A 23,304-nucleotide genomic window follows, 5' to 3' on the forward strand; every position below is an offset into this window, starting at 1 on the left:
GTGTGGCTCCATGACTCAGCACTTCCTAGGCCTGCCCCACCCATGCTTCTGTTGTTCCCGCCTCTCCTGCCTACGAAACCTAGGGTCCAGCCAGGCCTGATTGCCATCAGCCGGATCTGGAGGCGTGGCCTGGGGGGGAAGAGTCAGGGGACGGAGGCCTCGTTATCTCCTCCACCTGGCCTGCCTCTGGGTCCTGGAGCTGAACTAGGGAAGCCGGTGCTCCAGAGGTAAGTCCTGATGGCCCTTCCCCCTCACTTTCCGAGTCACTTTCTGGCAGGGGGCCTGGCTTGGGGGGTGCAGACACAACACTAGCCCTCTCTAAGTGGTTTACAGAATCTGCATATTGCAGTTAGGGTCCTCATTTTGCCCACCTTGGAAGGATGGAAGGCTGAGTCAACCTTGAGTCTGGTGAGATTTGAACTGCCAAACTGCAAGCAGCCGGCAGGCAGCAGAAGTAGCCTGCAGTACTGGACTCTATCCACTGCGCCATCGTGGTTCAGTGTCTAAACTATCTTTTACAGTACTTTTGATGCAAATAATGAATTAAGCAGTTCCGTTTTCTCCCTGCTACCCATCAGCTCCTTGCCATCTTCTCCCATTAGTGGACCAATCATTTCCTTGACTTTAGCCTCCAGTCCCCTAATCATCTTTGTTGCTCTTCTCTGCAGACCTTGTAGAGTCTCAAACTATGTATTAAGCAGCTCTGCTTTCTCTCTGCTACCCAACATTTTCTTTCTACTTTTTTCCATTAGTGGACCAATTGTGTGTGGGTTTTATTTTACCTTTTTCTTCTTTTTTCCATGTTGAAAAAAACTTTTTAAAAATTATTTTTAACATTTATCAGAAGTTTGATTTCATTCTGGGCCTTAGCTTTCCTGACTTCATATTTGGAGATTCGGGCTATATGTTGGTAGTCTGCTTTAGTTACATGTCCTTCTTTCCAATTTTTTATACTTGTTATTTTTTTTTTCTTTCAGTTTATCAAGGAGTTCTTTATGCAACTATGCTGGTTTCTTCTGAGATCTATTATTTTCCTTTTTAGTGTTTTAGTGGTACTGGGTTTTTATAATCTCATTTTTCAGAATTTCTCAAGCTTCTTGAGTTGTTTTCCCCTTAAAGATTTTCATCCATGGAATCCTTCCCAAGTTCTCTCTAAGTCTGTTGGAATCAGCTCTCTTAAAGTCTCAGATACTACTTTGACTTTGTTTTATTGCTTGAGCCCCCATTACATTGTCCCAACAGCCACATCACTGGTGTCGGCTTGGACTATGAAAGAGGCATCCATGGTGGGATGTTTAAGGATAGGCTCGGCCACAAACAATCATTTCAGCTTCTCAAAAGCGGCCTGGCACTCCATGGTCCACTCAATGGGGCGACTAAGCCTTGACTTTGCTTGTCTGTTTGTCTTTAGGAGTAATGGGCAATGCAATTTTAGCAAAAGAGGGAATGAATTGTCAATAAAAGCAAAGTTTAGGAAGCTTTGCATCTGCTTGTGGGTACATGGGCCAGCCCACTCCAAGACTGCCTGTACTTTCTCCGGATCCATTTCAATACCCTTATGCGATATGCAGTAACCCAGATAGTCAATTTTAGTCTTGTGAAATTCTCACTTTGACAATTTGGCATACAGCTCAGCAGGCCTGATTTTTTTCAGGACTGAATGCACTGTTTTCACATGTTCCTCCAGGGTTTCAGTGTAAATAAGAATTTCATATAGATAGACCAGGATCCACTTGTAAAGATGTTCATGTAGCACCTCATTTATTAATTGCATGAACACAGCCAGTGCCCGCTATAGCCTGAATGGGAGCACCCTAAACTGGAAACAATCCAAAAGGCAATTGAAAGCAGTTTTCCATTTGTCTCCTTCCTTAATTCAAATTCTATAGTAAGCCTCTCTCAAGTCCAGTTTAAGTCCTTCCCCTTGGCCAGATAAGCTAACATGTCCTTCATAAGGGGTAGTGGGTAAACATTTTCTATACAAATGGTGTTAAGGTTTTTGTAGTCAAAACACAGATGAAGAGAGCCATCTTTTTTCTCCCAGAACAGCCCCGTTTCAGGTTTTTATCAATAAAGTTTTGCAATTCCTCCAGCTCATGAGGGGTCATGGAGTAGATCTTTGGGTTAGGGAGTTTCACCCCAGGAGGATTTCTATATTGCAATCCGTGGGGCAATGGGGTGGGAGCACATTTGATGCCCTCTCACTGAACACCTCCCTGAGGTCCCCATATTACTTAGGGATTTTCTCCTCCCCAGCAATGCATACACTCACTGCTACTGCCAGTTCCCTCACAGCTTTGGCTATGCAGAGGGGTTTTCCCCCTACCTTCCTCTGCTGGGTGGAGTGGATGCACAACAACCCCTTTCTCCAATTCACATGAGGGTTCCATTTCCAGAACCAGGATAATCTGAGAAAGAGGGGCCATTCCAATCCATGGGGGCTATAATAAAACTCAAAGTCTCTCAGTGGTCCCCCATCCACATATCAACTGGCTCAGTCACAAAGTGGGCTGGGTACCCCCCAGCTACTGATCCATTCAACTGGCAAAACGCTATGGGCACTTTCATGGTTCTCAGTCTCAGTCCCATTTTTTCCACCACCTCTGGGCTGATTACATACCTAGTGCACCCAGAGTCCAAAAGGGCTAGCATCTTCCCATGGGCACTGGATGAAGGCACTCTTAACTCCACCAGTATGGTCATGGGGCCCATGATCTGATTTACCAGGGGATCATCGTCAGAGTCGGTTTCACTGTCCCCTGGGGTGGTCAGAACTCCCAGCTCCTCCAGGCTTGGAGGAGTGAACTCTATGACTTCCACACATTTCAGAGCCATTTCTCGGTTCTTTGCTGGCAGCTTCTTGGCTCTCTTTCCTCCAGTTGGAGTCGGCTTGGAGCCAGGCTTGGTGAAACAATCAGCAGCCCACATCTGAAGCAGGTTTGGATGCTGGCCCCCCTTTGGCAGCTCTAGGGGCCTCTTTCAGGGTGGAAAGGGAAGGCTTGTTCCAGCTGTGGCCCCCTTGGTACCGATCTCTGGTTAGGTCAATTTCCACCTTGGCTACTAACACATAAGAGCGCTGCAGGTCTCGGGGGTGGGGGGCTCGGTAACAACAGCTTTGGTAGACATCCTCATTGAGGCCATCCTTGTAACATTCCATCAGGGCCTTCTGGGACCACTCCCACATGTGGCAAACCAGCTCACGAAACTCCTGGGTGTATTCAGCCACTGATCTCCTCCCTTGGATTAGGGTTTTCATCCTGGTTCTAGCCTTTTGTTCAGCTAAGGGGTCATCAAAGCGCACTTGGACTTCCGGTTTGGCTCCGCTTCGTTGATGGCAGTCTTTTTTAGACTGCTAACCCCGTAGTCTGTAGAGCTGCCAGGACAGCGTAAATCAGCTGTCCAGCAGCTTGTAAATCTCCCCCTCGGGCAAAGAGGGGAGAGATGAGCATTCAGGCTGAAGTTGAGCCACCCGGAGAAGCCCCAGAAAAGTTTCTGGAGGCTTGAGAGGAGTGCTCCTTCCAAAGCCTGAAAAAAGCTCCAGACTCGCAGGGCATCTGCCTTTTGGCAGGAAAAAACGTAGTGTCAAATCTCCACAGCAGAAATTGATTTGTGATGGATTGTAACGCGGACAGAGCAGAAACTGGAGTTCTAGCATTTGTTTGTAAGAAGACTGCAAGCCCCTAATAGAGGATACATTTGTTGCGAAGATAGGAGAGAAGAAAGCAAATGGCGTTTTGTGGATTGCAAGCAAATGGCGATTTGTGTATTGGAAACGAAAGTTAAGGAAATGCTTATTAACAGCTAGTGTGGAACTAGGAGATATATAAGAAGATACTGACTAAATGGAAGAAATGAGAATTTTATGATTTATATTTTTTCTTCTTCTTTGGGATTATAGTGATTTAGAAGAAAAGTTTTTTGAATCTTTCCTTTTTAACCCCTTTTTGTCCTCTGTTACTGGGTAGGTTATATATTTTAAAAAATGGCTTTTAAGCAAATAGTACCAAAAGCCACTAAAAACTTTGAAATTTCTTCAGTTCAGATATGAAAATTAAAAGAAGACATCAAAGAGGAATTAAGAAATTTTTTACAGGAGTTTCTGGAGGCTCATCTTTCAGAAATAGATCAAAAATTTGATGAAATAGAGAAAGAGGTGTTAGATTTTAAGGAAGTGGTGGAAGAGCAGAAGAGGGAAATGAAAATGGTAAAGGATGCAATTTCGCAAATATTAAGGTCTTGTATTCAGATGGAGAATAGTTTGGAAGAAGTTAATAAAGTTAATTTAGAGTTGCAAAGGAAAATAGAGGAAATTCAAAAGAATCAAAGCAATTGGAACTTAGATAATAAGATAGAAGACATATAGGCAAAGGTAGATAGGGCAGATGAAGAAAGAGTAATATTACAATATAGATTAATGGAATATGCTATAAGGGTGAGGGGGTTGAGGGAAAGTAGGAAGGAAAATTTAAAAGAGATTTTTACGCAAGCTTTTGCTCAGATAAAGGGTGTGGAGCCAGAAGACTTTGAGATTAATATTGAAAGAATTTATCGTGTTAATTCTTGGTGGGCAAGGCAAAATAGATTACCGAGGGATGTGGTTATTTATTTTACAACTAAAAAGGTTAGGTATGAAATCTTGCAAGCCTTTTATAAAAATAAATTTCAAATATTGGGACAAGATATAAAAATGATGAAGGAAATTCCTCCTAAAATGTTAAGAAAGAGAAGAGAATTTGCTTTTTTAGTAGATGAGTTTAAGAAACATTAGATATATTTTAGATGGGAAGTTCCAATGGGTTTGTCAGTGAATTTTAGAAGTATTTATTTATTTATTTATTTATTCATTTATTTATTTATTCATACTTTTATACCGCCCTATCTCCCTAGGGACTCAGGGCGGTGTACAGCCATATAAAAAGCACATAAATATACAAAGTAAAACATTAATCTAAAAAACTTATTAAATAGGCCAAATATTTAAAATAGACATATAAATAATAAAACCTGGTTAAAATTTAGTTTTAAAAATTTAAAAATATTAATAAAGCCCCAAATTAAAATTTGACACTATTATGCCAGTCCTGCTTGAATAAATAGGTGTGTTTTGAGCTCACGACGGAAGGTCCGAAGATCAGGCACTTGACGTAAGCCAGGGGGAAGTTCGTTCCAAAGCGTCGGTGCCCCCACAGAGAAGGCCCTGCTCCTGGGGGCCGCCAGCCGACACTGTTTGGCGGACGGCACCCTGAGGAGACCCTCTCTGTGAGAGCGTACGGGTCGGTGGGAGGCATAAGGTAACAGCAGGCGGTCTCGTAAGGACCCGGGTCCTAAGCCATGGAGCGCTTTAAAGGTGGTAACCAAAATCTTGAAGCGCACCCGGAAAACCACAGGAAGCCAGTGCAGGCTACGGAGTAGTGGTGTTTCGTGGGAGCCACGAGCGGCTCCCGTTACCACTCGCACAGCCGCATTCTGGACTAACTGTAGCCTCCGGGTGCACCTCAAGGGCAGCCCCATGTAGAGAGCATTGCAGTAATCCAACCTAGATGTAACCAGAGCGTGAGTGACCGTGCATAAGGCATCCCGGTCAAGGAAGGGACGCAACTGGCGGACCAAGCGAACTTGGTAAAAGGCCCTCCTGGAGACGGCCGCCAGATGTTCATCAAAGGACAGCCGTCTATCCAGGAGGACGCCCAAGTTGCGGACCACCTCCTTTGGGGCCACTAACTCGCCCCCAACAGTCAGCCGCGGATGCAGCTGACTGTACCGGGGTGCCGGCATCCACAGCCACTCCATCTTGGAGGGATTGAGCTTGAGTCTGTTTCTCCCCATCCAGACCCGTACAGCTTCCAGACACCGGGACAGCACTTCGACCGCTTCGTTGGGGTGGTCCGGGGTGGAAAGGTACAGCTGAGTATCGTCAGTGTACAGGTGATAACTCACCCCGAAACCACTGATGACCTCACCCAGCGGCTTCATATAGATGTTGAACAGGGTAGGCGAGAGAATCGACCCCTGAGGCACCCCACAAGTGAGGCGCCTCGAGGACGACCTCTGCCCCCCCGTCAACACCGTCTGCGACCGGTCAGAGAGATAGGAGGAGAACCACCGATAAACGGTGCCCCCCACTCCCAATCCCTCCAACCGGCGCAGCAGGATACCATGGTCGATGGTATCAAAAGCCGCTGAGAGGTCTAATAGGACCAAGGCAGAGGAGCAACCCCTGGCCCTGGCCCTCCAGAGGTCATCCACCAATGCGACCAAAGCCGTCCCCGTGCTATAACCGGGTCGGAAGCCGGACTGGAACGGGTCTAGATAGGCAGTTTCCTCCAGGTGCTGGGGGAGCTGCCATGCAACCACACTCTCTACAACCTTCGCCATAAAGCCTTGTAGGGCTTTATAGATCACAACTAACACCTTGAATTGGACTCAGAAGAAAATTGGCACACAGTGTAGTATGCAGAACAAAGGTGTTCCATGTCACTCACCTTCTCACTAGCAGCTACCAACTGTAATAGAGCTGGTACATTGTTTTATTAATTCATTTATTCATTTTCTATAACTGCCCAACTCACCCAAGAGGCTCTGGGTGCCTTAGAACAAGGGTTTCCAACTCCCAGGCCATGGTCCACTACTGGGCTATGAGATGTTTAGAACTGGGCAAGTGTGTGTGCTCATGTGCATCTCCACTTGCATGAGCAGTGGGTGACTGTGTGCTCCATTTATGCAAGCAGGGGGTCGCATGCCCACTGCTCGCACAAATGGAACTGCATGTGCACCTGATAGCTACTTATGTGAAACCATCCCCTGTCTGCCCCCCTGCCCCCCTGCTGGTCTGCAAAATCAGAAAGGTTGGGGAACTCTGGCTTATAACATCAGAAACAATTCTGTTTTTCAATTTAACTTCTTTAAGTGCCATTTACAAGGTAGCTGCTGGCCAGCACCACCTGTTCAGGGAGGAAGAGGAGAGTTAGACCCCCTCTCTGACCAATGCCTATAGAGTAGCCAGTAGGAAAGCAAGCCATTGCAGATAGCTCCATTGCTGGGATTGGTGAAGTAGCTATTCCATGCTTGTTTCTTTTTTCTACACTTAATCCACTGGTGAGGATTAAGATATTATATTATATTATATTATATTAACATTTAATATTAAATATTACATTTCATATTGTCCCAAAAGTGCTTTTTCAAAAGGCAACTGGACTTTGTTTTTTCCTTGAAGACATTTCACTTCTCATCCAAGAAGCTTCTTCAGCTCAAAAAAACCCCCAAAGTCCAATTACCTTTTGAAAAAGCATTTTTGGGACAAATGGGAGCATCAACCCTGTGGCTCCCGAGGACATGGACAGGTTGCTGGGCAGGTTGAATGCCACCACGTGTTTACTGGACCCGTGCCCCTCCTGGTTGGTACTGGCCACTCAGGAGGTGACACGAGGCTGGCTCCAGGCGATTACGAATGCTTCTTTGTTGGAGGGAGTCTTTCTGGCCGCCTTGAAAGAGGCGGTGGTGAGGCCCCTCCTCAAGAAGCCTTCCCTGGACCCGGCTATTTTAGGTAATTATCGTCCGGTCTCCAACCTTCGCTTAGCGGCGAAGGTTGTAGAGAGTGTGGTGGCATGTCAGTTTCCCCGGCACCTGGATGAAACTGTCTATCTAGACCCGTTCCAGTCTGGTTTCCGGCCCGGATACAGCACTGAGTCTGCGGCTGACTGTTGGGGGCGAGTCATTGGCCCTGATGGAGAGGGTGCGCAACTTGGGCGTCCTCATGGATGAACGGCTGTCCTTTGAAGATCATTTGACGGCCATCTCCAGGAGAGCTTTTTACCAGGTTCGCCTGGTTCGCCAGTTGCGCCCCTTTCTAGACCGGGATGCCCTATGCACGGTCACTCACACCCTCGTGACGTCTCGTCTGGATTACTGCAATGTTCTCTACATGGGGCTCCCCTTGAGGGGCACCCGGAGGCTTCAGTTAGTTCAGAATGCGGCTGCGCGGGTGATAGAGGGAGCCCCTCGTGGCTCCCATATGACACCTCTCCTGCGCAGACTGCACTGGCTACCTGTGGCCTTCCGGGTGTGCTTCAAGGTTTTGGTAACTATCTTTAAAGCGCTCCATGGCATAGGGCCGGGTTACTTACGGGACCGCCTGCTGCTACCGAATACCTCTCACCGACCTGTGCGCTCTCACAGAGAGGGACTCCTCAGGGTGCTGTCAGCCAGGCATTGCCGTTTGGTGACACCCAGGGGAAGGGCCTTCTCTGTGGGGGCTCCCACCCTCTGGAACGAACTCCCCTCAGGACTACGTCAACTTCCGGACCTCCGAACCTTCCACCGCGAGCTTAAAACACATCTATTCATCTGCGCAGGACTGGACTAGATTTTAAATTTATATTGGTTTTAATGGGTTTTATTATATATACTGTTTTTTAATTTGGCTATGTGGGATAAGTTTTTTAATTGATATTTTATTCTGTATTTATATGTATCTTTTTATTTGCCTGTGAACCGCCCTAAGTCCTAGGGAAATAGGGCGGTATATAAATGCGAAAAATAAATAAATAAATAAATCAAGACCTGGATGACTGAGAATGTCTATATACATTTCATATTATTATAAAGTCTGTTTCCCTTTCTTCTCCATCAGGGTTACAGCATGAAGGTATTTATCAGAAGAATGGAGCAAAATCTCGTATCAAATTTATGATGGAGGAGTTCCGACGAGATGCAAGAAATGTCAAATTGCATATCAGTAACAATTTTGTTGAAGATGTGACAGATGTGTTGAAGAGATTTTTCCGGGAGCTGGAGGATACTATCTTCACTACACATTTACATCCCCAGTGGAATGAGGCCACAGGTTTCATCCTTCTTTCTTATACTGCCCTACTTTATCAAGCCACTTGGGTCTCTATGACGGCAGGCCACTTTTGGTTGGCTGTATTACTTAGTTCATTGTGAAGCTGCCATTCTCTTGAATCTTTGTCTTGAGCCTCCAAAAATTATACAATTTATCATTTTATTTGTTACATTTTTGAAATGCTGATCTCCATCATCCATGTAAATCCTTGGGAAACTATATTTAAACTTAACTAACATATTTTTATCTATATTTCAAAACACCTTGAATTGCACCCAGAAGACCACCGGAAGCCAGTGCAGCCTGCGCAGGAGAGGTGTTATATGGGAGCCTCGAGTTGCTCCCTCTATCACCCACGCGGCTGCATTCTGAGCCAGTTGAAGCCTCCAGGTGCTCTTCAAGGGGAGCCCCATGTAGAGAGTGTTGCAGTGGTCCAGGCGGGAAGTGACGAGGGCATGAGTGACTGTGCATACGGAAACCCGGTCTAAGAAGGGACGCAACTGGCGTATCAGGCGAACCTGATAAAAAGCTCCTCTGGCAACAGCCGTCATATGCTCTTCTAATGACAGCTGTGCATCCAGAGGGCCGCCTAGATTATGGACCCTCTCCGTGGGGGCCAATGACTCGCCCCCAACAGTCAGCGATAGAATCAACTGGCTGTACCGGGATGCCGGCATCCACAGCCACTCGGTCTTGGAAGGGTTGTGTCAGAGCCTGTTTTTCCCCATCCAGACCCACACGGCCTCCAGACACCGGGACATCGCTTCAACGGCTTCGTTGTGTTGGTTAGGGGTGGAAATGTACAGCTGTGTATCATCAGCATACAGGTGACCCCGCACCCCAAAACCACGGATGATCTCACCCAGTGGTTTCATATAGATGTTGAACAGGAGAGGCGAGAGAACCGACCCCTGTGGCACCCCACATAAGAGGCGCCTCACGGCCGATCTCTGCCCCCCTGCCAACACCGTCTGCGACCGGTCAGAGAGGAAGGAGGAGAACCACTGAAAAATGGTGCCCCCCACTCCTAACCCCTCCAGCCGTTGCAGCAAGATACCATGGTCGATGGTATCAAAAGCCGCTGAGAGATCTAATAGGACCAGGGCAGAGGAACAACCCCTGTCCCTGTCCCTCCAAAGATCATCCACCAACGCGACCAATGCCGTCTCTGTGCTGTACCCAGGCCGGAAACTGGACTGGGACGGGTCGAGATAGACAGTTTCATCCAGGTACTGAGGGAGCTGATGCGCCACCACACTTTCAACAACCTTCGCCACAAAACGAAGGTTGGAGACCGGACTATAGTTCTCTAAAACAGCTGGATCCAGGTTGGGCTTCTTGAGGAGGGGTCTCACCACCGCCTCTTTCAAGGTGGTAGGGAAGACACCCTCCCTCAAAGAAGCGTTAACAATTCCCTGAAGCCAGCCTCGTGCAACCTCCTGTGTGGCCAGTACCAACCAGGAGGGACACGGGTCCAATAAACATGTGGTTGCATTCAGCCTCCTCAGTATCCTGTCCATGTCCTCGGGAGCCAAAGTATCAAACTCCTCCCAGATGACATCCTCAAGATCCACCTCCGTCATCCCACCCGAATCTACCCAATCTGAGTCCAGCCCATCCGAATCTGAGCGACTTTATCGTGCAGATATTGTCCAAAATCCTCAGCACGTCCTTGCAAGGGGTCTTCCCTAGCTCCCTGAGTAAGAAGGGAGCGGGTCACCGTAAACAGGGCAGCTGGGCAATTATCTGCCGATGCAATAAGGGCAGAAAAATACTCACAAGAGTTTCGCCGCTCTTATTGCCACTAGATAGGTCTGAATATGAGACCTTACTAGTGTTCGGTCAGAATCAGAACGGCTGGTCCTCCAACCACTCTCTAGGCGTCTTTTCCAGCACTTCATCTCTCTCAGCTCCTCAGAATACCAAGGAGCCAGTCGAGCTCAGCGCCGGGTCAGAGGCCGCAAAAGCACGACGCGGTCCAAGGCCCCCACCGCTGCCCTTTCCCAGGCGGCGACAAGTTCTTCAGCCGAGCCGTGAGCTAGGTCCTCAGGAAGTGGCCCAAGCTCCGTCAGAAACCTCTCCGGGTCCATCAGGCACCTGGGACGGAACCAACGAATTGGTTCCGTCTCCCTGCGGTGTAGGTTGGCGGTTCAAAAGTCTAGCCGAAGGAGCGAATGATCAGACCATGACAAGGGTTGAATAACTAAATCCCCTAATTCTAGATCATTCAACCACTGTCCAGAGACAAAAATCAAGTCCAGAGTGTGAGTGGGATCGTTAACTAACTGGGTCAGGTCCAAGGCCGTCATGGAAGCCATGAACTCCCGAGCTGCAACAGATGCTTCACTGACCTATGGCAGGTTGAAATCCCCCATAACCATAAGTCTAGGGGTATTGACCACCATCCCGGCTATCACATCCAGCAGTTCGGCAGGGCTGCTGTCACACCGCAAGGAGCCAGGTACGTAATCAGCAAACCCACCTGTATCCCCTGACCCCACTTCACAAAGAGGGATTCACATCCAGCTATCTGTGGTACAGTGATCTCCCTCGGTCCCAGACCCTTGTTAATAATAACCGCCACCCCTCTACCCCTACCCTGGGCCCTCAGCTGATGAAATGCGTGGAAGCCTGGTGGGGATATTTCAACAAGGGGCACCCCCCCTTCCGTGCCTAACCAGGTCTCCAAGATGCCCATCAGGTCCGTACCCCCCTCTTATATGAGATCGAAGATAAGGGGGGCTTTATTCACAACGGACCTGGCATTACACAACATCAGCCAAAGGTCCAGGCTCTGAGGATCCCGGCCACCCGGGGAACAGGAAAAGTCAGAGGGACCGGAGTGCAAGATCATTCACAAATAACGATCGCGCACTCCCTGAACATGATACGGTCCCCCGCTTCCGCCATATCTGCCCCTCCCAATTACCGTCTGATGGAATGGCCCACATGGAATCGAGCACCAGCCTCCTCTTTCGCCTCCGAACCTATAATGTCTATGCCGCGAGCCCTTGCAGGGTCTGGCCATGTCTCTATCCCTATCCCTGGTGGGTTTCCCCCTGAACCCATCCTCACCCTCCCTCACCTTAAAAACCCTTTAAAAAGCGATTTTAAAAAGCCCCTAAGTTCCTTCTTTGCCGCATGCCACCTCTCGGGATTCCAAATTCTGTCATCGAGGTAGGCCCTCAATAGTGTGGAGGGCCAAATATGCGAGAGGGGGGAGTCTTGCAGACCAAGAAGTTCAGCTGATGAATACATGTGTATTATGAAGAATGGCGGATAGTCCCATCCCAGCCGGTCCAGATGATAACAAACAGATCTCCGACTAGGAACGAATAGATGGAAATAAATCTTGGGTTACCAAAGCTGCACTGTTCGTCGGCGTCTAATCAATCCCTCAACAGTGTCACCCAGCTCGGTCGCCAGGCCACAACCGCTCGGCCTCCGAGGGGGCCCCAAAGGAGGGAAAAACGTCGTTGCCGTTGCCACCGCTGCCGCCGCTGTGTAAACACCGCCGCAGCCTAAAAGACGTCGCCGCCACGGTCGCAGCAGCCACCACCCAATCCAGCCGCTCACCACAGCCATTGCCAACACCACCACCATTGCCTCAGAAAATCGCTGTCGCAAAAAGCAACACCGACCTTCTTCAATGAAGGCCACCACTGTTGCTGCTACCGTAAAGTCTTCACAAACCCAAAGTGACCAGCTAATCTGAAGTCATGACAGGCTTGCATAACTTTCAGTCTTTCCTTAGCTGGAACATACAGTTTGTCTCTCACCCAAGCTAACCCATCCTTTATTGTGCAGGTAGGTTTATCGGTGCAAAACCACTCATCTGTTTCCAATGCTTTTTTGAACTCCATGATGATGGCATTGTCTAAGGCGAAGGAGTCTTTCTTTGCCTGAGTGTGTGTGACAACTTTGGCTGCCAGCTAGGAAGCCAGGAGCGTGGGCTTAATTACTTCCACTTTAGCACTATTGTATTGGGGTAGTCTGAACAAGGCATCTGCCAGAAAGTTTTTTTCTCCTGGTAGATACCTCAAAGTAAAATCAAACCGTTGGAAATACTGTGCCCATCGGACCTATTTTGGGGAGATTTTCCTCAGGATTTTGAGAGCCTCTAAGTTTTTATGGCAGGTCCACACCTGGAAGGATATTTTATTCTCCTTCAGGAAATGTCTCCAATTCTCCTTCGGGAGAAGGGCAGTATACAAATGTAATAAATAAATAAATAAATAAGTCAGGAGTGCCCACCTGACTGCAAAAGCCTCTTTCTCCCATATCACCCACCTTTGTTCAGTTTCAATTAATTTTTTAGTGGCGTATGTGTATGGTTGCAACTTGCCTTCTTCATTTTCTTGGAGTAGGACTACTTCAACTGTCATATCACTGGCATCGTCTTGAACTACAAGTTTCTCCGAATCCAAGTGTTTTAACACTGGTTCACTGAAAAAAGTCTTTTCAGTTTTTTTAATGCTGCTTAGCTTTCCATAGACCATTTTAGTGGCTGGCTGGGTTTCAGCTTATCTATTGATTTGGTTTTCAATAAATTAGTAATTGGAAGCGCTAACTTTGCAAAAGAGGGGATGAATTCCCAATAGAAGTTGGCAAAGCCCAGGAAGTTCTGCAACTCCCACTTCAGCACCGCTCTGACTTTTGTAGGATCCATTTCCACTCCTTGGTGGGAGAGTCGGTATCCCAAGTAATCTATTTTGCCTTGGTGGAATTCCCACCTGGATAGTTTGGCATAGAATTTAGCTTTTTCAAGACCTCCTGCCCTAATTTAACATGCTCAGCCTTAGTTTCAGTCTAAATCAATATGTCATCAAGATAAACTAAATCCCCCTTGAACAAGTGCTCATGCATATTTCATTAATCAGCTGCATGAAAATCATTTCACCTTATTTATTATTATTTTTTTATTTTATTTTATTAGATTTTTATACCGCCCTTCTCCCGAAGGACTCAGGGCGGTGTACAGCCAGAATAAAATACAGAATATATACAATTAAAAGAATTTAAAATAAAACTATTACTAAACGGCTGATAATTTAAAAGATTTAAAAATTTAAAATATTACTAAAACCCCAATTTAAAATCAACTATATATGCCAGTCCTGCTTGAATGAATAAATATGTTTTTAGCTCACGACGAAAGGTCTGAAGATCAGGCACTTGACATAAGCCAGGGGGGAGTTCGTTCCAGAGCGTCGGTGCTCCCGCAGAGAAGGCCCTACTCCTGGGGGCCGCCAGCTGACATTGTTTGGCTGCCGGCACCCTGAGAAGGCCCTCTCTGTGAGAGCGTACGGGTCGATGGGAGGCATAAGGTAACAGCAGGCGGTCTCGTAAGTACCCGGGTCCTAAGCCATGGAGCGCTTTAAAGGTAGTAACCAGGATCTTGAAGCGCACCCGAAAGACTACAGGAAGCCAGTGCAGACTACGGAGCAGTGGTGTTACGTGGGAGCCACGAGCGGCTCCCATTACCACTCACGCAGCTGCATTCTGGACTAACTGTAGCCTCCGGGTGCACCTCAAGGGCAGCCCCATGTAGAGAGCATTGCAATAATCCAGCCGAGACGTAACCAGAGCATGAGTGACTGTGCATAAGGCATCCCGGTCAAGGAAGGGACGCAACTGGCGGACCAAGCGAACTTGGTAAAAGGCCCTCCTGGTGACGGCCGCCAGATGTTCATCAAAGGACAGCCGACCATCCAGGAGGACGCCCAAGTTGCGAACCACCTCCTTTGGGGCCACTAACTCGCCCCCAACAGTCAGCTGCGGGTGCAGCTGACTGTACCGGGGTGCCAGCATCCACAGCCACTCCGTCTTGGAGGGATTGAGCTTGAGTCTGTTTCTCCCCATCCAGACTCGTACGGCTTCCAGACACCGGGACAGCACTTCGACCGCTTCGTTGGGGTGGTCCGGGGTGGAAAAGTACAGCTGAGTATCATCAGCGTACAGATGATAACTCACCCCGAAACCACTGATGACCTCACCCAGCGGCTTCATGTAGATGTTGAACAGGGTAGGCGAGAGAATCGACCCCTGAGGTACTCCACAAGTGAGGCACCTCGAGGACGACCTCTGCCCCCCTGTCAACACCGTCTGCGACCGGTTGGAGAGATAGGAGGAGAACCACCGATAAACGGTGCCTCCCACTCCCAATCCCTCCAACCAGCGCAGCAGGATACCATGGTCGATGGTATCAAAAGCCGCTGAGAGATCTAATAGGACCAAGGCAGAGGAACAACCCCTGTCCCTGGCCCTCCAGAGGTCATCCACCAACGCGACCAAAGCCGTCTCCGTGCTGTAACCGGGTCGGAAGCCGGACTGGAACGGGTCTAGATAGACAGCTTCCTCCAGGTGCCGGGGAAGCTGCCATGCAACCACACTCTCTACAACCTTCGCTAAAAAGCGAAGGTTGGAGACTGGACTGTAATTTCCCAAAATAGCTGGGTCCAGGGAAGGCTTCTTGAGGAGAGGTCTCACCACCGCCTCCTTCAAGGCGGTGGGGAAAACCCCTTCAACCAAAGAAGCATTTATAATCCCCTGTTTGGACCTTGGAGTCCAAACAGCAAAACTTTGAACTGAAAACACCCCAACGGGCAGTTAAATGCTGTTTTCCATTCGCTCCCCTACCGAATTCAGATCTGGTAATAAGCCTCCCTTAAAATCTAATTTGAAAAAAATCCCTGCCCTTTTTCAAATGGGCCAGCATGTCCATCATCAGAGGTAGGGGTATGCATTTTCCTTGCAAATAGCATTCAAATTTCTATAGTCCATGCATAGACATAGCGAGCTATCCTTTTTCTCTCAGAACAGTACTGGGGGACCACTTTGGGTCTGGCAGGTTTAATGAAGCCGCGCTTGAGGTTTTTGTCTATGGATTGGTGCAGTTCATCCAGTCCTAAAGGGTCATTGTTTACATTTTTGGCTTAGGTAATTTAGCTCCTGGAAGAATCTCAGTAGCACAGTCTGTGAGTCTATGAGGAGGGAGTTCATCCGAAGCAGCTTCGCTAAATACATCCGCTAAATTTTGGTACTCTCTGGGGATGCCTTGTAGGGGTCCATTTGTTACGGCAGGTTCTTCTGCCAGAGGGGTCAGACTTTTTGGCATCAGAGACAATTCTGGCAGGAACTACATGACAGTGCAGCTCTTCAAAGCAGTGTCCCTGGGGCACTATGATGGTTTTGCAATGCTGCTGCACCTCTTCAGAGATGAGGCACATTCTATTCCCCCACCCAAGGTCCCAAAAGTTACAGCAAAGCAAAGCAAGAAATAGAAACAGAAACCACATACATAGATCTCCCTAAGCCTCCCCCTCCCACCAGAATGACAGCTAGGAATTATGGAACCTGACATATACTTTCTTTTGAGAGCAGACAACAGAATTTCATTTTTAATATGCCAGTGTGCTCACAGTAAGACATAACAGAAAGATTATCTTAATTTTAATCTTATTGTAAGAAAAGTCTGCAAGTGGCAGAGACAATGGCCAGTTGTCTTGGTTATAGCACCTTGGTTGAGGTACATTAGCACCTCAAATACTGTTGGAGAAGCTGGTTAGTCTTCTCAGATTCTCCATGCATGGATGGGTGATGGTCTAAGGAGAGGTTGACATTGATATTTAGTAACTTAAAAAGTGCACTCCACAATCCAGATTGGAATTACACCCATCTATCTGACACAAGTGCAGGGGGACGGGGCTGACTTCACAGCATTATGACGTATCTCATGAAAGCTCCGTAGGGTCATTGAAATGCCAGCTGCTGGGTGGACCTATCTGGTCCTAAATCACCTTGAAGGGGTGATAAACAAGGGTAGCACACTCTGCTGGTCTCAGGGAGTCTGTAACTCCTTGATCAATCCGGAGATAGCTTCTAAACTGACAGCTGGGAAGGTGGCCAGTGTGAGCCGCTATGAAGTTGGAATAATCACTGGAAGAGTGAGAAGACAAAAGGTGTGAACAATCTGGGTAAGATACTATTACTAAAGGACTTTTAAGTTTTTTTTAAAAAAACTTTTTAAAGAAGACTCTGTTGTAGATTAAAAAGGAAAAGTGTGACTCAAAGTGTAGGTGGTACCGGGTTTCTTTCCACTGCCAGAAGAAAAGCTGTGAAGAAAGCTTTTTTGAAGCCAAAAGAAAAGAAAAGAAAAGAAAAGAAAGAAAAGAAAAGAAAAGAAAAGAAAAGAAATTGGCTTATAAGAGTTTGTTTGAAGAGAAGAATCAGAAATCCGGACTGGGTATCCTTATTTTTAAAGTGGGAACTATTAATAAAAATAAAGAAGACTATAAGAACATGGTCTTTTTTTTTTTTTTAATCATTTTATAAATTGCTTGGAGATATATTTTAAAGGAGGAAGAAAGAGGGAAGCAGAACAACAATGCCATCTACAGGCAAAAGGGAAAGCTGGAAGATATAAAAGAGAAAAGAGAGTGACCTTGAGAGCCTGTGAACTAAAATTGATAATAAAATTGTTTTGTCTGAAGAATTGAGATAGAGAACGGAAAACTGAAATCTCTTTTTTGAATAGTGTAGCTCTTGGAACTTGAATGGAAAATACTAGGCAAAGCAATAAAAATTGAATGAAACAAATCTGACATAAGTGCTGAGACCATGCCATGGTAGCAAAATACATGGTCTAGAAAAAGTTGGGCTTTGTCTTTGGCATTGAGCAATCCCTCACAGGATATGAAATGGACCATCTTGGTAAATGATCTACCACCACTAATATAGAAATGAAGACTGAAGACAGAGGGTAAATCCATGATGGCGAGCCTATGGCACGCATGCCAGAGGTGGCACACAGTGTCCTCTCTGATGCCATGTGAGCCGTCACCCCAGGTCAGCTCTGCTGTGCATGTGCGCACGCCTCCCTCCAGCCAGCTGGTCTTTGGGTCTCTGCTGCAGATGCGTGGGGGAGGGGTGCATGCATGGGGGTGGGACGCTTACAGGGGGCCATGCGCACATGCACGGGGGTGGGCCACAAGCATGGGACATGGACTCGCATTGTATTTTGGAGGTTCGGGGGTGCATCCACATTTACATGCATGCACACATGCTTTGGGCACTCAGTCTGGAAAAGGTTAGCCATCACTGGGGTAAATCAATAATGAAATCTAGAGAGACCATATTCCAAGGGTGGGGAGGTCTAGATAGTGATTGCAAAAATCCTGCAGGCTACTGATGGAATTTGGTTTGGTCCTCCTGCATATGTGGCAAGAAATCCCTGATGTCTGCAGCCATCCTAGGCTGGGGGCTCCTTGAGGTCATCTATCCTGACCTGTGAGAAGTGATCTCATTGTTACTGTTCCTTTATCTTGGTGATTAAGTCCTGATGCAGTTGGGCATCTCCCAACCTCTCAGTGGTTGCTGGTGATTGGTGATTGGAAATTGGAAGGTTGCAGAATTATTGTTGGTTCTGGAATCTGTTCAACAGGGGAATAATCTGGTTTGTGGGATAGCATATCTGGCATTAGGTTCTTGAAGCCTGGGATGTACTTAATGTAAAAATCAAAACCTGGCTCCATCTGACTTGTCTGAGCAAAAGTGGTAGCTTAGTTTGTTGCAGGGTGTTTAGATTCTTGTGGTCAGTGTTGAGTCTATAGGAAACCATGAGCCCTCCAGGAAGTATCTCCAGTGCTGAAATGCTGATTTAATGGCAAGGAGTTCCTTATTAAAGATCTCATAATTGCATTCTGGACCATCAGGACTCTGGAAAAGAAGGTTCATGGAAGAAGACTGTTGTCTCCCCCTCTCTCTTGTTAGAGAACATCTCCAATGGCTACAACTGATGCATCTGTCTGGAGTCTGGACTATAAATCTTTTGGATGTATTCCGGTACTGAAGCAGGAGCTGGCAAGCAAAAAGCTTTAACTCTTTAAATACTGATTGGTGTGTAAAAGTCCAAGCAAATTTAACTCCTTTCTTAGTCAGTTGGGTCAATAGTTTGGCTTTATGAGCAAAGCATGGTATAAATTTCCTGTAGAAGCTAGCAAAGCCCAGGAAGCATTTGACATCTTTGGCTGTATGAGGGACTTACCAGTGAAGTACAGCTTCTGGGGGGGGTCAATCTGGATGCCTCTTGTAGGAATACAGTAGCCCAAAAAGTCTAACTGTTGCAAATCAAAGGCACATTTTTCTGGCCTGGCAAAAAGGTATGTGGTCTGTGTGCTGAGCCTCATTCTCAGAATAGATTAAAATATCATCTAAATATAAAATCACAAATTTATCTATCAAATCTTGAAAAAAATGGTTCATGAATCTGGAAAATACAGCTAGGGCATTGTACAGACCAAAAGATAGCACTGTTATTCATATTTGCCATATCTGGTGTCAAAGGTGGTTAAGTATTCATGGCCTTCTTTTATTTGAATAAGGTTGTAAGCATTGCGGAGGTCTAATTTTGTAAAAATTCGTGTTTTTTGTAGTCTCTAATAGGTCTGGAATTATCAGCAATGGATAGAGGTTTCTTACTGTGACAGAATTCAAGGCTTTGTAATCATGAACCTGTCAGGATTTCAACCAATGCCCTAATAAAAGCAGGATCCTCAAGCCATTTTTCAAGAAAAATCCAGTTAGGAGTGCCATGTTGGTACAAACAAAGTAAAGCTATCTCTGACTTCATCCAATTTGCGCCTTGCCTCTGATCCTGTTTCCCCCTCCCCCCAAGGTATGTCACCAGTCACATTCCCCAAGGAAGCAATTTCATGGGTTGTAGAAGTCACTCCCTCCGGCCATTGCAGGTCTCCGTAGAAATGGTCTTGACTTCGGCCAGCTAGGATGTGTTTTGTTTTGACTGAGGTGCAAATTCCTTGGTGCAGCTGTGAGGCATGATTTCCTATCCCCCTGCCTATGGCAACTCAGTACCGGGTCAGGAAAGCTTTGTGAGTTGACATTCAGCTTCCCTCATTTCCTGAAGGCAACCTGTGCAAAGGAAAAACAATTTGAGTACAGGTATATCTTTTAGGGATGCGGTGGCTCAGGGGCTAGGATGTTGAGCTTGTCGATCAAAAGGTCGGCAGCTCGGCGGTTCAAATCCCTAGTGCTGCCATGTGACGGGGTGAGCTCAAGTTACTTGTCCCAGCTTTTGCCAACCTAGCAGTTTCGAAAGCATATAAAAATGCAAGTAGAAAAAATAGGGACCACCTTTGGTGGGAAGGTAACAGCATTCCATGCGCCTTTGGCATTGAGTCATGCTGGCCACATGACTATGGAGACATCTTCGGACAACGCTGGTTCTTCAGCTTTGAAATGGAGATGAGCACTGCCCCCTAGAGTCGGCAACGATTAGCATGTATGTGCGAGGGGAACCTTTACCTTTACCTTATATCTTTTAGGAGTGTGATTTCCCCCACCCCCAGGCTTGGTTGGATTCCTTTCATGGAACTTGGCTATGGGGAGATCAGCTTGGATGCTTCTGCTCTTTACCCAAAATGCCTCTAATAGACGGTAGCTCCTCCACTTGATTAAGTATTGGAGTTGCCCCCTGTGCCACCTGGAGTCGAGGATACATTGCACCTCGTAATGGGCTTGGCCCCCTATGACCACTGTATGTGAGGGCTCATGGGGTGGTGGTCTCAGGGTCGAATACCGGGTGTATTTTCCCCAGCAGTCAGGGCAGTTTTAATTGCACCATGACTGGGTTGATAATCTTTGCTATGGGGAATGGCCCCATGAATTTAGGTCCCAGCTTCTTGCTTCAGTGTTGAAAGCCAATCTGTTAAACTGACTGAGTGGGGGGGGGTTCTCTTGGGTATTCTGGCATTGGGATGAAGTCCATATTGCTTACTACCTTGAAAGGGGTTAATCCCGTGCTACTGTGAACAGCATTATTGTAAGTGACATCTGTGAATGGCAGAAGGTCCCACCTAATTGAACTGTTGCTGGTTCACGTAGCACCTCAGGTACTGTTCTACCATGGCATTAAATCTCTCTGCCCCATCTTTGGTGCTCAGATGGAAGGCTGAGCTAAGGCTCTGGGATTACCCGATGGATCGTTAAAACTCCCTCCAGAACTTGGAAGGTGTGTGAACTGGACCCCTCTGTCTGAGATGATTCTACACGGTACTCCATGCAGGCAGTAGATGTGCTTCAGGAAGAGGTGTTTTTTTTTTTTTTTTACATTTAGATCCCGCCCTTCTCCGAAGACTCAGGGCGGCTTACAGTGTATAAGGCAATAGTCTCATTCTGTTTGTATATTTACAAAGTCAACTTATTGCCCCCCCAACAATCTGGGTCCTCATTTTACCTACCTTATAAAGGATGGAAGGCTGAGTCAACCTTGGGCCGGGCTTGAACCTGCAGTAATTGCAGGCTACTGTGTTCTAATAACAGGCTCCTTACAGCCTGAGCTATTCCGGCCCTTAGCCTTAGTTTGGCTAGCTGGTGGGTTCAGGGTGGTCCACTGCAGGATATGAAGTGTGCCTGCTTGGAGAATAAGTCAATCACAGTCCAGATCACTGTGTTCCCCCCACTCTTTGGCAACTCAGTTATAAAGTCCATTGCAATTTCCTCCCATGGCCTCGTTGGCTCTGCCACCTGTTGCAGCATCCTGGGGGGTGGGGGTGTTCCTGGTCTGTTTTTCATGGTGGCACAGATGGTGCAGCTTTTTACATAACTGTCCAAGTCTTTCTTCATGCCGGGCCACCAGAATTGTCTCCTCACTAAGTGTAAAGTTTTTAAGAATCCAAAGTAGCCTGCCGATTTGACATCATGGCTTCTCCAGAGGATTGAGGTAGGTAGGGACTCGGGGATGTAGAGTTTCACTTCCTTCCATGTTAGGTCCTCCCTTTTGTTAAGATGTGTTTCAATACAGGTTCTTTTGCAAAAAGCTCTTTTAGTGTTTCAAATACCTTTTGGCAGGTTAGGTCCCAGGTTAGGGGTCGCCCTGGGTGGGGCTTCATGCCTGGGCTCCCTGTCTTTAGGAGGTCTATCATGGGTTTGGCAATTTTGATGAAGGAGGAAATGAATTGTCTGAAAAGTTTGCAAATCCCAGGAAACTTTGTAACTGTCTGCGGGTGCGAGGGGGCTGCCACTTTAGGACAGCTTGTACTTTGGCTGGGTCCATCTCTATCCTCTCGTTCAACACTTGGTAATGCAGGTGGTCTAGCCACGAATGATAACATTCTCATTTTGATAGCTTGACATATAAGTTTGCTGCCAAAAGCTTTTCAAGCACCTGGTGGACTAGGGGTGTGTGGTCCTCTCAGTAAAAATAAGGATGTCGTTCAGGTAGAAGAGGACTCCCTTATAGAGGTGCTCATGCAACACTTCATTTACTAACTGCATTAAACGCCGCTGGGGGGCCTGCAGCCCAAAATTACAACAACAACAACAACAACAACAACAACAACAACAATAATAATAATAATAATAATAATAATAATAATAATAATAATAATAATAATAATAATAATAATAATAATAATAATAATAATAATAATAATAATTTAATTTGTATACCGCCCTTCTCCCGAAGGACTCAGGGCAGTTTACAGCCAGATAAAATAGCATTCATAAATACAATACAATAAAATCAGACTTAAAAAACTTATAAAAATTGGCTGATAATTCAAATATAAAATACATAAACATAAAATCCCCATTAAAATCCTAATAAAACCCATTATGCCAGTCCCGTGCAGAAGAATAGATACGTCTTCAGCTTGCCGCAGAAGGTCCGGAGGTCAGGAAGTTGACAAAGTCCTGGGGGAAGCTCATTCCAGAGGGTAGGTGCCCCCACAGAGAAGGCTCTCGCCCTGGGGGCCGCCAGCTGGCATTGTTTGGCTGACGGCTCCCTGAGGAGACCCTCTCTATGGGAGCGCACCGGTTGGTGGGAGGCATGTGGTAGCAGAAGACGGTCCCGTAAGTATCCCGGTACTAAGCCATGGAGCGCTTGAAAGGTGGTAACCAACACCTTGAAGTGCACCTGGAAGACCACAGGCAGCCAGTGCAGCTTGTGCAGCTTGTGCAGCTAAGGTGTTATGTGAGAGCCATGAGTGGTTCCCTCTATCACCCGCGCAGCTGCATTCTGGACCAACTGGAGCCTCCAGGTGCTCTTCAAGGGAAGCCCCATGTAGAGAGCATTGCAGTAGTCCAGGCGAGAAGTGACGAGGGCATGAGTGACTGTGCATAGGGAATCCCGGTCTAGGAAGCGGCGCAACTGGCGAACCAGGCGTACCTGGTAAAAAACTCTCCTGGTCATCAGGTGTTCCTCAAAAGACAACCACCCATCCAGGAGAACGCCTAGATTGCGCACCCTCTCCATTGGGGTGAGTGACTCGCCCCCAACAGTCAGCAGTGGTTGCAGCTGACTGTACCGGAATGCCGGCATCCACAGCCACTCCGTCTTGGAGGGGTTGAGCTTGAGCCTGTTTCTCCCCATCCAGACCCGCACAGCCTCCAGACACCGGGACAGCACTTTGACAGCTTCGTTGGGGTGGTCAGGGGTGGAA

At 47.0% G+C, this 23,304-nt stretch overlaps 1 protein-coding gene across 3 annotated transcripts in view; it reads left to right on the plus strand.

Moving 5' to 3' along the window:
* ARAP3 (ArfGAP with RhoGAP domain, ankyrin repeat and PH domain 3) overlaps positions 1–23,304 on the plus strand; it is a 188,443-nt gene that overhangs the window by 75,045 nt on the left and 90,094 nt on the right. Inside the window, exon 2 of one of the 3 annotated variants that reach the window (XM_058174610.1) lies at positions 8,633–8,647. The exons of 1 other annotated variant lie outside the window; for it this stretch is intronic. In XM_058174610.1, coding sequence (XP_058030593.1) covers positions 8,633–8,647 — 15 coding nt within the window. Of the gene's footprint in view, positions 1–8,632; positions 8,846–23,304 lie in introns of all 3 variants that reach the window. One more of the 3 variants, XM_058174613.1, reaches the window with a different exon arrangement.

The sequence above is a fragment of the Ahaetulla prasina genome, chromosome 3 (assembly GCF_028640845.1).
Source record: "Ahaetulla prasina isolate Xishuangbanna chromosome 3, ASM2864084v1, whole genome shotgun sequence".
NCBI lineage: Eukaryota > Metazoa > Chordata > Lepidosauria > Squamata > Colubridae > Ahaetulla > Ahaetulla prasina.